The sequence below is a fragment of the Anser cygnoides genome, chromosome 25 (assembly GCF_040182565.1).
Source record: "Anser cygnoides isolate HZ-2024a breed goose chromosome 25, Taihu_goose_T2T_genome, whole genome shotgun sequence".
Classification (NCBI taxonomy): domain Eukaryota; kingdom Metazoa; phylum Chordata; class Aves; order Anseriformes; family Anatidae; genus Anser; species Anser cygnoides.
Genome location: NC_089897.1, coordinates 2,995,621 through 3,009,267, shown reverse-complemented (window position 1 = coordinate 3,009,267; position 13,647 = coordinate 2,995,621). Strand labels below are relative to the sequence as shown.

General features: G+C 42.5%; 1 protein-coding gene across 5 annotated transcripts in view; it reads left to right on the top strand.

Annotated features, from left to right (window-relative positions):
• The window catches only part of IGFN1 (immunoglobulin like and fibronectin type III domain containing 1), a 60,897-nt gene extending 49,100 nt beyond the window's left edge, over positions 1 to 11,797 (top strand). For 4 of the 5 annotated variants that reach the window (XM_066983230.1, XM_066983231.1, XM_066983229.1 and 1 more), the window contains 11 exons: positions 120 to 261; positions 793 to 1,089; positions 1,706 to 2,014; positions 2,986 to 3,159; positions 4,032 to 4,160; positions 4,663 to 4,965; positions 6,568 to 6,656; positions 7,615 to 7,810; positions 8,464 to 8,763; positions 9,257 to 9,583; positions 10,910 to 11,797. In XM_066983230.1, the coding sequence (XP_066839331.1) occupies positions 120 to 261; positions 793 to 1,089; positions 1,706 to 2,014; positions 2,986 to 3,159; positions 4,032 to 4,160; positions 4,663 to 4,965; positions 6,568 to 6,656; positions 7,615 to 7,810; positions 8,464 to 8,763; positions 9,257 to 9,583; positions 10,910 to 10,923 (2,280 nt within the window). In that variant the 3' untranslated portion in view covers positions 10,924 to 11,797. Of the gene's footprint in view, positions 1 to 119; positions 262 to 792; positions 1,090 to 1,301; positions 1,618 to 1,705; positions 2,015 to 2,985; positions 3,160 to 4,031; positions 4,161 to 4,662; positions 4,966 to 6,567; positions 6,657 to 7,614; positions 7,811 to 8,463; positions 8,764 to 9,256; positions 9,584 to 10,909 lie in introns of those variants that run through there. The other variant, XM_066983233.1, reaches the window with a different exon arrangement.
• Positions 11,798 to 13,647: the final 1,850 nt, after the last annotated feature.

Genomic DNA, 13,647 nt, shown 5'->3' with positions numbered 1-13,647 from the left:
TATTGTAACTAAACACACATGACATTCATAAATCGTTTCAATTACATTTCAAATTTTTGCCTGTTTGGATTGTCTTTTTATTTTTTATTAAGCGTGGGTCCCTGTGTTTTATCTTGTAGTTAACAAGCATGGATGGAGTCTTTTTTGAAAAGCAAGGTCTAGTCCACAAACTAATTTTTAGCAAAGTGGAAGATATTCATGCTGGGAAATACAGGTTTGAAGCTGGAGATATAAAAATTGAAGCTTCAGTTTTTGTTGAAGGTGAGTGATGCAATACATTCCCTCAGGACCTATAGTTGGTTATTGAGACTTTATTATAATAACCATCAATATGGGAAATGTTTTTGTTACTGGTTGGTGCATAAAAATTTAACTAGGGAGCCTTTATGACTACCTTCTACTACTAACTCAAAGATTGTGGGTGCACACATATGACTTGATCAAAACAGATTCTTCATTCTTGTGTGTGTAGTATGTTGCCTATGCAACACTTGCTACAGTGAAAAGGACAGTGTGATATCATGAATACTTTGTGAAAATTATCCTGTAGCAAAGTTGCATGCATGTGTGTGAAGTGCTGGGTGTAACAATAAATGTGAAGGTCAATTAGTTTGCAGCATCATGAACTTCACTTTTTCAGGTTGGATAAGTCCCCAGAGAACCAAATAAATATATTTTGGAATATATGTTTAAAATATACAGCAACAATGAACGCAGAGAAGCCCTCCCCTCCGAGGTTGGCCTTATCCTCTTAGAACTGCAATTTTTAATGACCTTGTATTATCTGCTTAGATCCTCCACAGGTTGACAAAGTTCTCCTGAAAAACTTAACAAGTGTTCCTACTGTGGCCAAGGCAGGGGAGAAAATAAAGATCAAGGTCCCTTTTGAAGGCCGGCTGCCAGTCAGAGCAACATGGCTAAAGGACAAAATGGAGCTAGCAGATGACTCAAGGATTCGTGTTGATAAAACAGACACCTATACTATGCTGTCCATCTCCAACACTGAGAGAAAAGACCGTGGGGATTACAAAGTCAGGCTGAAGAATGACAGTGGCATCTTAGATATCGACCTAAAGGTTGAGGTAACAGGTAAGACCCCGTAACATCTACAGTGGCTTTTATTGTAAGGCTTAGGAAGCGGAACCAGTAACGCTGGTCACAATCTTATTTAGAACTACTGGCTATTCCAAGATGAACAAGGCTATGTAATTTTCCAGTAACTTAAGATACAAGCAAACATTGTTGACGTGTTTCTTACCCTTTAATACAATATGACACTCATCTTGTTTGATTTTGGACAGCCAAATCTGACTTTTGAATGTTGGGAAATTGTGGAAGATAGGACTACACACAACAGGCAGATCTACAATCAGATTATCAAGGCCAAATTCCATCTTACCATAAATGTCTATGCTCTTTTGGAAGATCAGAACTGATGGTGTACTTTATAAGTGAGCTGTCTTGCTACAATTTGTATGAGAACAATCAGCCCATGGAGCAAGTGCATAGCTTCCTACACCCTTATGAAAAGTTAGAGGAGTGGATGTTTGAAGAGGCAGTTCAGGTGCTTGACCCTCATTCTGCAACTAGTCATATGTACCATCAGAAATTGAGTGTCCTAGCTGGTGAGCAAGAAAGAATGTCTGCTCCAAACCCAGGAATGCATTTGGATCTGGAGCTAACTTGCTTGTGTTCATCTTTTCAGACAAGCCACAGCCACCTGCAGGACCCATGAAAATTGTAGAAAGCTCTGCAAATGACATCACGATTCAGTGGAAACCCCCAAAAGATGATGGGGGCAAACCAGTGCAAAGCTATATTGTTGAAAGGCAGCAGGTAGGCGAGGGAGGCGAGGGCGACTGGGTGGCTCTTGGGGAAATCCCCAGAAGCTGTACTACTTTCACTACCAACAAAGTGGAACGAGACATGAGCTACTACTTCAGGGTGAGGGCTGTGAATGCAGAGGGAACCAGCGACGCCCTGGAATCAGAGGAAGTAAAGGCTGTCAGTAAAGGTAAGGAATAACCTTTTGTAACTGTGTTCTACAACCCTACAGGAAATTGATTATCAAAGCTGACATGAAAGGAAACTCGCTGCATTTTGGATGTTGCTACAGATCTAAACCTGAATCATGGCTGTGAACTCTTCACAAAAATCTGTGCTTGCCAGTTGTAGCTTGGGATACATTTAAAAAAAAAAAAAAAGCACGGCCAGCAGTTTGAGGGAGATGGAGTACTGTATCCAGCTCTGAGGTCCCCAGCACAAGAGAGATGTGGACCTGTTAGAGCAGGTCCAGAGGAGGACCATGAAAATGATCAGAGGGCAGGAAGCACCTCGACTATGAAGAAAGGCTGGGAGAGGTGGGGTTGTTTGGCGTGGAGGAGAGGACTCTGGGGAGACCTTGTTGCAGCCTCTCAGTGGTTGAAGGGGGCTTGTGGGAAGAATGAAGAGAGACTTTTTGCAAGGGCATGTAGTTACAGGGCAGAAGGTAGTGGTTTTGAATTGAAAGAGGGTGGATTTTAGATGAGACATAAGGAAAAAATTCTTTGCTTACGAGGGTGGTGAGGCACTGGAACAGGTTGCCCAAAGAAGTAACGGATGCCCTATAGCTACAAGTATTTAACACCAGGTTGGATGGGGCTTTGGGCAACCTGATCCAGTGGGAGGTGTCCCTGCCCATGGTGGGGGGAATGGAAGTAGATGACCCATTGTGTAAGAATGTACGTGCTTCTCTCTGTAGGCTGAGAGTGGAACACTCAGTGGTGATGACCACAGGTCATTCATGAAGAGAAAATTCAGAAAATAAGGTCCATGTGGGATCCTGTTTCTGTAGGGAACAGCATACACAACTTCAGGTCTCAGTCATGTTTTCAAAGCACATCCATACAAATACATTGGGGAAACGTGGAAGAAATGACTCAGAACACTTCCTTATTTTGCAAGAAAAGTTTATCTGCTAATAATGAAACACTGTTCTCTTTCTAGCTACACCTGGTGCCCCAGACCCCCCTGAGATCATTAGTGTCAGCAAAGACACCATCACAATATCCTGGAAAACACCTCGTAGAACTGGCAGCTCCCGAATCGTGGGATACATCGTTCAAAAACGCAAGAAGGGTACCATGACCTGGGTGCCAGTCAACAGTGTACCCATAGCAGGTACGTAGCTTACTTAAATCCTGGCACAGGATGGAAGACTTGAAAAAAGCCAAGAGTTCTGCTGGGTTCAGAAGGTAACATGCTTTGCAGCGTTGCTGCCTTCCAGCTCCTTGCTTTAGGGGTAGTATCTTTATACTTTTCCACATCAGTGTTTTTCCTCTTGAGTTCTTGAGCTGCTGATTGTCCCTATTGCAACCATATTAACCCTGTCTGAAATTTTACCTTTTTATCTTGTATAGCTCTTGTATTATAAACCTTCTTCAGGCATTCAGCTGTATATAATCTTTTCTAGATACTGTAAGCCTATGGCTGGAGAAGAATGTAGAGAAGCTTGCTGCTGCATCCTGGGATGTAGCTCCTTTGTAGATAAACTGATGTCTTCAATCTCTGGAATTGAAGTCTTAATTTCATGTGCAGAACTACTGTCCTTAATCCTCATGCTAAGAACTAGGCAGGCAGGAACTCAGAAATGCAGGGAAGGTAAAGAAACACAAGTGATGTAAATAAGCTCCTAAATGTGTTTGGACTATAGCTATCAATTATCCATCAGGTGCAGACTAGGACCCCTTACCTGGTAGTACAGAAGAGTTTAGGTTTATATCATGAGGAAAAACAATGGATATCCTTTCTGTAACTTAATAGCTCTCAGAGTCTGTTTGTTTTGAAAGAGAATACAATGAACACATCTCAGTAGTACGTATGCACTAGGATGGGGAAGGGCAAGGGAACTGGAGACAGCATTTATACTTGGCTCCTCAGAATTATTCAGTCTGTAGTTCTGCATGGATGCAGTAAAGTAGAAGGTTGTTGTCCTTCCACTTCTTGTTGGGGTACTGCTCACCCAAGCCAATGTGCTTGTTTTCATTCTGCAGATAAGAAGCTGAAAATGACCAATCTCAAGAAGGGTCTGCAGTATGAATTTTGTGTGGCAGCTGTCAATGCTTCTGGTGTAGGAGATATCAGTGCGCCATCACAGCCTGTCTTTGCTCGAGATTCCACAAGTAAGTGAACGGCTGCTATCATTCTGGCTTGGGAATATGTAAAGCTGAATGTAGACTGGGGATGTTATTGCACAGGCAATGTTTGTAAGTGCTTTGTGAAAGTATATGAAGACAAAGATCAAATAATTGGGGGATATTTCATGGCGGAGAATCCTCTATCTTCATGAGGAAGGAATGGAAGGGTTTCCTGTGTGGTGCTTCAGTTAAGATAAGGCAGATGCTCTGTGCAGGAGCTATGTGGTGTGGAGAGAGATTCAGGGTGGGTTGTGAACCATTTCAGGATTGTTGCAGACTGTACTGCATGGCTCACTGGAGCAGGCACCTATACACCTACATCCAGCTTTGAAGAACTGGGACAAAATGGAGGCAAGATAGCAGGGTGAATATCTAGTGCACTGCAAGAATGTTGGGGATCTCAGGAAGTGACTGAAAAGTTGGGGGTGGGAGGGTGGGTGTAGCAGGAATACTAGAAAAATAGTTTAAATAAAATTTATCTTTTCAGAACCTCCAGGTCAAGTGAGGGACCTTGCAGTGACCAGCAGTGACAGCACTAGTGTCACCCTATCATGGAAGAGACCCGAAGCAAAAGATGGGATTGATGTGAAAGGCTACGACGTGGAGATACGGTCTTCTAACAACCTCGACTGGACCAGATGCAACGTTCTTCCTATAGGGGTGACCACTTACACAGTTAAAGGCCTGAAAAACAAGGAGCTGTACTTCTTACGTGTGAGAGCCCTCAATGACTGTGGCCCAGGAGAAGCTGCAGAGCTTGAAGCTTTCACTGAAGCTGATTCCAATGTTGGTAAGTCTAGTGGGCTGCTTTCAGCATGAGCAAGATTGTTCTATAGGTAACAAGGTGAAGGCAAGGTCTGTAGGTGGCTGTGATGACTTTCTTTGAAGTCCCAGGCTGCAGCACAGGGACAAGTGCTGCATTGCTGTTCTAGAGTATGTTACTTGGTTACCTCATCAAGAAATTCTGAAGGTAAAACTGTATAACAGACTGTGTTTAGCTCCTGTTATTACTATACAAGAACCCTCAAAACTGTATTTCTATATGGATTTACATTTTGCGCCCCTCACCCCACCATGGAGCTATGGCACAGTCATGATCACCAGACAGAAGCCACATATATGTTACATTGACCTTTTGTTTTTTTTTAAAATTGAGAAGTAGAGTTTTCAGTTTATTTTTTAGAGATAGATTTGGAATTAAACATTTTGATTCATTCTCATTCAAATTGCAATTATTATATATAGTTTTTGTAAACTTTATTTTGCTTTTTCTGTTTTCTAATTTGAACACAGCTTTTTCACTTTTCTTTACAATCTGTATTTTTTTCCTATTGTTTGGGAACATTGCAGAGCTACAGAAGATAATTCTGTGCGGGATTCATCTTCCTTCACTTGGGTCCTAAGTGAAAATGTCTACTTTTGGCCTATTCACTGAGACTTCTTTTATAATCAGTTAGTAAATAGAAAAATATGAGAAGCATTTTTTTCAGTTTTGAATGTTTTTTCTATAAGGTATAAGCTGCATTCTGGAGTTGCCTCTCTACTTATGGAAAGTCAGCCTCTCTGACTACGCTTGACTTTTATGAATGCAGCCAGAGTTAGCTAAAATGAATTCCAGTCTGCCATTCTATCACTTCAAAACTTTTTATGAATTAAGAAAATCTGAAAACATACAAAAAACAGTCACTTACAAGAATTTTTTCTTTGTTCTCTAGCTTTTCCAAAAGATCAGGTTCAGAAGGTTACTGAACTGAAACATGGAAATCAAAGGAATTGTGTAGGAAAAATGCTAAATACATTAGTATGTTATATTGACAAAAAGAGAAAAAGTGAAAAAAAAATGTTAAAAAATATTATTTCTAATAAATTCAGGCCTGTTTCATGAGTATGTTCTCATAGCTTGCTGTTTTATTAGGTATTCATAACTTGCTATTTTATTAGGTCATGTGGGAAAATAAAATACAAAGAATTTTTGGGAATGTCAAAAATGCTCCGTCAAACTGCTCTTGTCATAAGTGTCCACTGCATTTTTTTTTCATTGAATGTCATTTTAGACAAGAGATCCATCATGTGATGGGGTGAAGTGTATCAAAGAGCAAATTTATCCATGATTGAGATGTCACGTATACAAACACTGTTGTGAATGTAGTTTAACATCCTTCCCTCTCATTTAGTCATAGTGCTAAATAAACAATAATAACATTTGAAAGGTGTAATGGCTAGCAAGGAACTTTGGTAGTGAATCAAGGAGCTTTTTTTCCAAAGTACCCCACTGAGTTTATCAACAGCCTGCAGACTAGCTGTTGGAAAGGCTAGCACATGCATATGAGTTTGTCAGCCAACGACTGTGTCATAACAAACAACTTTTTATTGCAATCACCGTATTTTCCAGTTTCTCCTAGGTTCTTAATAGATGACACAGTGAAAAATTTCCTGATTATAAAAGCAGGAAATACTATCCGAGTGGATATTCCTTTCGAGGTAAGATTTCAAATGTAATTCAGAAATCCCCATCTCCTCTTTTTTTTGTATGTCAGTAGTAGACATGAAAACTGAGCTATTGTTTTCTTGGCATGGAATTTTGCTTACAAGACACTCAGCAAATCCTCTAACCTGCCGGTGCTGTGTATACTTTCTGTATGAGGAAAACAACAACAAGAATTCAGCTGTCACACTTGGTCTTAGTGGTTTATGAGACTGTGGTTACTCAGTAACCTCAGCAAATAAAGCGTTTGTAATGCTGTCCTTCCAACATCCTCAGTATCATCTCAGTCTAGTACTGATCCATCATACTTAGTTTAAAAATCAGTTGATTTCCCCCCATCTCCCTCAGAAGGCATTGGGGTAGCTTTTGTAGCAACTCATGACTGTCTTACTAAGCAGCAGGACTTAAGCCCTATTCCTCGAAAAGTAGGCTTTCACTTGCAGAAGCCCTCTTTGCTTTGACGTAAGCTTGGAACAACACAGGTGAAGTCTAGGTTATCAGGAAAAAGTTGATGAAGGCAAAGTGTGCTTATTTCCTGGTCTTGCTCCAACTGATCTGCTCCTTTGGAGTATGGAGACCAAAGATGGAACAACACAAATTTACACTTTGAGGATGTTTTTTTTTCTTTCCTTTAAAGACCAGCAGATACTTTGTAAAGTAGAAAATGTTAACTACCGATGTCATCTGTTTTTGCCCTAGCACACTTTGTTTGATATAGGTATTCGTGAGCACCTTAGTACAATAATGTTCTTACAGGAGATAGGAAGAAAAACTTGCAAAGGAACTCTTGAGCAGCTCTGTATCCAGGGCTCTTAGATCCATCTCTGATATTTGTGTATGTTGCACATCTACACAACACAGTTGAGTATTTGGGACAAAATAATGAAGCTGTAGATGTGAAGATATAATTTAGAGGCAAAGCAGGTAGGCTGTAACTGGTACTATTCTTCACAGGCGTCTCCAGATCCGCAGGTGTCCTGGTTAAAGGATGGGCTTCCTCTTTCAAACCGGGCTACAATAAGCACCAAAGATGGTACCTCCCAGCTGCTGATTAAAGCAGCTGAGTTGATTGACAGTGGCACCTACACCATTGAGCTCAAGAACGAGTCAGGGAAAAGAGAAACATTCAGCTTCCAAGTTCAAGTTACAGGTAAGTCATTAGCATGTGTATTTAAGTATAAGTACATATGCGTGTGTACAAACAGATTTACAGTCAGTAGTGAACTGAGTTCAGCACGGTGAGCTCTGATGTGGTTAAGCAATGCAGGCACCAGGAGAATGAATACAATTCTCCATAAGATTCAGTCTGTCCACTATGTGGTATCACTTGGCCCAGTCTGCAGGACAGATTAATCTACTGATTAGGACTAGACCTGGCTACCAGAGTGACTGCTTAAAGAGATAAGGTCACGCAGATGAATAGTGTAAACCACAGGAGAGAGGCTCATGCACTTTTTAATGGTCTAAGCTTGGTCAGCAGCAGGCTGTATAACCTTTATTCATAGCTAGAACAACTCTTTAAGCTGTCTCATTAAGAGATGAAAAGGTTTAGCTATACCAACCCTCATCTCTTCCCTCTATCCATAAAGAGGCTGTGGGTCTAATGCAGCAGAAGTTCAGTTAATGGCAAATGCATATAAAATGGCTTATGTATCTGGAGGAGGAATTGAATTTTGTTCCTCCTAATGACCAGGATGTTTACTCAACCCCCAGACATAGAATATCTGGTGGCTCAAAGTTTTTATGGTCCTGTACTGTGTCACTTTTCCTACATCTTTAATATGACTTGTCTTCATCTGACAGATATCCCACAAAACCCTGGGCCTATTCTACTGCAAGAGAATGTGCCAAATGCAGTGACAGTAACCTGGGAGCCATCAGCATCTGAGAAATGGGAAAGCAATCTCTACTATACAGTTCTGAAACGTGAATCACAGAAGGGCTTGTGGCACGTGGTGGGTGACCTGATCTACACCAACAAATTCACATACACCAAAGTGATCCCAGGCCGGGACTACTACTTCAGGGTTGTGGCAAAAAATGAGTTGGGATCCAGTGGTCCATCTGAAACTGTGCAGCCTTGGAGAATTAAAAAAACAAAGGGTAAAACAGCTTTTACATATAGCTATCTGTGTAACAGTGTTGTTGTGCTTTGTTCCTGTTATTGTTTCTAACACACTATATTGAAATAGGTCTTTCCTCCTGTGAACATTTATTTGCCCAAAATGAGAGTGCATAAAAATAACCTAAGAAATTCCAGTTTGGCAGGGAAGGATTGCCCTTTCTGCACAGACATTGTTGCAAACCAGATAGAACCTTTATTTTCAGCCCTTATTAACAGATAATTTTTCACAGAATTAGTATCCATCAAAATCTAAGGCGTAAGTTTTGCAGAAACTAAAGTTTCTGACTTCGAGGTTAAGTTCTGACCAATTTGAGAAGAAACACAGATTACAATCCACAGATGTGTGGGGTCTCTGGCTATTTGCAGTGCAGAATGCCATGTGTTAAGTCCTTTGATAAGACTTCTATCTGAACATGAAGCAGTATCTGAGTTTGTATGTTGCTTTGTGTTTTGTTTTTTTTTTTTTACCAGCTGAAGTTCATATCAGACCACAGAAATACAGAGGAGTTAATCAAAACCAGCCCCCGAGATTCCTCGTCCCATTGAAGCCTCATGTGGTGACTACTGGGAGTGAGTGCCGGATGAGCTGTGCCGTTGCAGGCCACCCACCTCCAAAGATCACTTGGTATAAGAACAGTAGAGACCTCTCCAGTGATCCTGCCTATTTTGGCACAAATGACTTTGGTGTCTGCTCCCTGGTGATCCAAGGAGTCTCAAAAGCTGATGAAGGAGAATACATGGTTGAAGCCGCCAATGAATTGGGCCGTGTGTTCACCCGAGCCTTCCTCGCTATTAAAGGTAACAATGTTTAATACTTCCTTTCTTTCCTCCTGTATTCTGATGATACACATCATTGCTGTCAAGATGCCTTAAAAATGGTAGTCATACAGCTTTATTCACTGACAGGAGCAATCTCCTATGAGACTGTGTGCATTTGGCCTGCTTTATAGAATTTGTAGTTAACCTACTAAGTGATCACTTGAAACAGATATGAGAAGGCAGATATGAAAAACATTTGATTTCTACATGAGCCCAGAGACCTTGCTTGATCTTGAGAAAAACTTCTAGAAAGAAATATCCCGTCTTTAATAAGATGTGGTTAAACCCAGCAGGCAGCTAAGCATCACACAGCTTTTTGTTCACTCTTCCCTAGTGGGATGGGGAAGAGAATCAGAAAAAAGGTAAAACTCACAGGTTGAGATAAAGACAGTTTAAATGGATGGAAAAATAAGGTAAAAATAATAATAGTAATAATAAAAGAATATACAAAACAAGTGATGCACAATGCAATTGCTCACTATCTGCCAACCAATGCCCAGCCAGTCCCTGAGCAGCAGCAGCAGCAGCTCCCCCAGTCAACTCCCCCAGTTTTATTGCTGAGCATGACAACATATAGTATGGAATATCCCTTTGTCCAGTTTGAGTCAGCTATTCTGGCTTTGTGTCACCCCAGCTCCTTGTGCACTCCCAACCTCCTCACTTGCAGGGCGATATGAGAAGCTGGACAGTCCTTGACTTAGTGTAAGCACTGCTCACAACAACTAAAACATCAGTGTGTTATCAGCATTGTTTTTCTCCTAAATCCCAAACACGTCACCATACCAGCCACTGTGAAGAAACTTAACTTTATCCCATCACAAACCAGGCCATAAGATAACATCTAGGTTAGATTTCTCTACAGTGCAGGATAAAAGATTTGTGCAATAGCAATGCTAGGTGAAGCAGTAAGGAAGAAGGCCAAAGGCAATGAGAAGGGAAGAAAGAGAGCAACGAGATGTAAGTTGAACAGGGTCATTGAGGATCCTGGCATGAATGCAGAATGAGTGTAGTTGGCTGAGGATGGACATCCGGTGAATATACTTATGGGTAAATATCATTAGCATTTTCCTCGGTTCATTATGGAACATCCTTTACTTTGAGTCAAATATTTTAATTTTAATGCAATTCAAGACACCTCAGTAGAACTGTATGAATGGAGAAACAGGTCAATTAGATCCCTGTAATGCTTTTTCAGATATTGATCCTTTTGACCCTGTAACTTTTCAGGTTTCCCTTCCAGTATAAGTTTCAGGTTGTCTTCCGTTACAAAATTTAGCTCTACTTCTCTCTTTCTCTTATTTTCAGACTCCTCCCTGTAGCACGAACTTCCTGAAAACTCTGCACTCCTATGTGAATGAGAAGGTTTTCAGTGAGAACTGGCTTTGTACAAAGGCCACATATTTATTTTCAGATGTCCATTATAGTCTGAGTGTTCTCCAGATCCAGTAGTTGCATTTTGAACATGATGCTGCATTGTAGTCAAAATGGGGGAAAAAAAGCTTTAAGAGAATTGTATCTTTTGATAATGGTCGTGGCTTTCCACTATGACCCTTAAAACACAGATGAGAAGCTTCAGGAACACAGAAGATGAGAGGAAACATAATTGGCCAAAAGGAAATTTTGGATGGAAAACACAGATGTGAGTGACCATTCTGCCACAGCACTCACTTGCTGTCAGGCTGCTGCAAGAACATTTCATGACACCAGATCTCTGTGAAGCTGGCCTTTTGGCCTGTGGCTTTCTACTCCAGAGCACTCATTTTGGATTTCACCTAACTCTCAGCAGGTTTCCTAATTCTGGTAGAAGCAGTTCTGCATGTATTCTACTAGCAGTCGCAGCTATGTATATTATTTCCCTTAACCTCTGAGTTGAAGAGTATCTGTCTACTAGCTTTATCTAGGCAAGAGAAATTCTCAGATGAGGCTAACACAAGGTAGTGCTGCTGGCAGTGAAAATGCACTGATGAGATTGAATGGAAATCTAGAACCAGTTATATTTGTTTGAGCAGATCAATGCTGCACTTAAAGCTATTGTAGCAAGTGCTATAAAAACGGATGCAGCAGTGCTGAACTACCATGTTAGTGTCACCTTTGAAATGTAGCTGCTGCATAAATGTTCTTTTTGTTTATATTTTGTACAATGTTGTACAGACATAACAACCATGAAATTAAACTATAGTTCAGTAAAATCTACCATGTGTAAGTGGTTATTTCTGTAGAAAGAAGCCCAGGCAGTTCCCTGCATGCTCAGGTAAGAGCAATGCAACAAACACGGGCAGTCAGCAAGAGAAGCTGGTGAGTGAGCTGGTTTGAGTCAGTGGACTACAGCAACGTGGTGCCTCCTTCCCCTGGAATTAACTTCCAAAGTGGAAGAGCAGGCACTGCTGGGGGGGTATGGCCTCGAATATGTGATGAAAGATCCTGTTAGGGCAGAAAGCGAGCCCTCATGCAGGAGTCTTCCTCAGTGTAGGCGTGTTTGGTGCATCTGGCTGAATTGCAGCAAGAAGAACTCTGACTTCTGTGGTCTTCGGTGACTTAGAGAACACAATCTGGTCAGTTGATAAATCAGCAGTGCCTTTCAGTGCTATTTTCTGAGCACTAATGTCAGTCCTGGGGATTCTCAGGACGTTCTTTTTAAACTAGTTGATTTTCACCTTAATCCCTCCTTAGGTAAAGCGTTTGTCTATGCTTGCAGATCACTGTTGGTGGCCGAGGCCACCTGACCCTGTTTCCTCTTCTGCAGGTTCCCATTGTCTGCTGCAGATGCCCGTGCCCATACACCCACCCCATATAGCTGTATGTCCTAGCTCCCTTCTCTACAGGAGAGTGCTGGTCAGGGCTATGGGCCTCAGCTTTCTGCTGAAAGTCCTCTAAAAGGAAATGCTGCTGCAGTCCCACCTCCGTGTGCACCCTAGAGGCTAAGGGGTGTTTGGATGGTCCTGTTTGGCTGGGAGGCAAGAGGTGGAGTGGGGACTTGCGCTGGTGTCCTGGGGAAGCCTTTCCACACGAAGCCTTTGAACATCCCTTTTTGGAAGGATGACTGTGTTTCTAGCTGCAGGGGATTCACAGCCCATCCTCCTGGCTGGGCAAGATGGGGGTGGATTGACCCTGGGCAGCACTTGGAGCAACAGCTGCCCGCTTCTGCACCCCTCGCCTGGAGCTGGCTGTTGCAAGAGGGGACCTGGATTGCCTCAGGGGATGGCAGTGCTGGGCAGGGAGAGGCAGCCTTTGGAACTGCCTCCATCCGCACCCCTCCCTGACTGCACAGCCGGTCCCATCCCTCCATCTCCAGGGAGAGGTGCTATAGGACTGCACAGCCCTCCAGGGACTGTGCAGAGAGGGTTTTCCAGAGTCTGCAGGCCAGCAATTTCAGCTTCTTCAGAAGCTTGAAACACTTCAGAGCCCTGCCATCCTCCACAAGGCTGTTAAAAGAGCTGCCATTGGCATGTCTTACCACTTCTTAAATTGCTGGACTTCCTGGATGATGAGATCAGAGCAGGAGTATGTTCAAGGGTACCCTGGCAGCCTCACCCCCAAATCCTTGAGGATGGTGCCCTTCTGTAGTTTCCTGTAGCTTAGATCAATATCACCACATCTGCTTCCCAAGCCTGTCTTCCCCTTCGCTCCTACATGGAGTCCCGGGGTGCTGTTCTGGAGACGTGCTTCAGGAGGCAGCTGCTGTGTTGTGTTGCAGCTCCTGGGGAGAGCCTGCTGGGGAAAGAACAGCCATGGCTACCCTCTTCCATGCCCTGCTGTGTTCCCTTCGTGCCATGCTCTCAGCTCTGGCAGTGTGGCTGCAGAATGGAGAGCTCTGGCTGCAGTCTGGTTTGCATGGACCAAGCCCGGTGCTCAGTACCCCAGGGGCAGCATTATGCACTGCAGCAGGATAGGGGCTGTGGTTTCACCTACGTCCAGCTCGATGTCCTGTTCCAGGTAGGAGAAGTCAAGGTCTAACTCCTCCAGGCTGCTTTCAGTCTCCCATGCCTCCCTTCTTTTTCTCAACCTCAGGTAAGAGCTTTTTTTTATTATTATTATTCTATTTT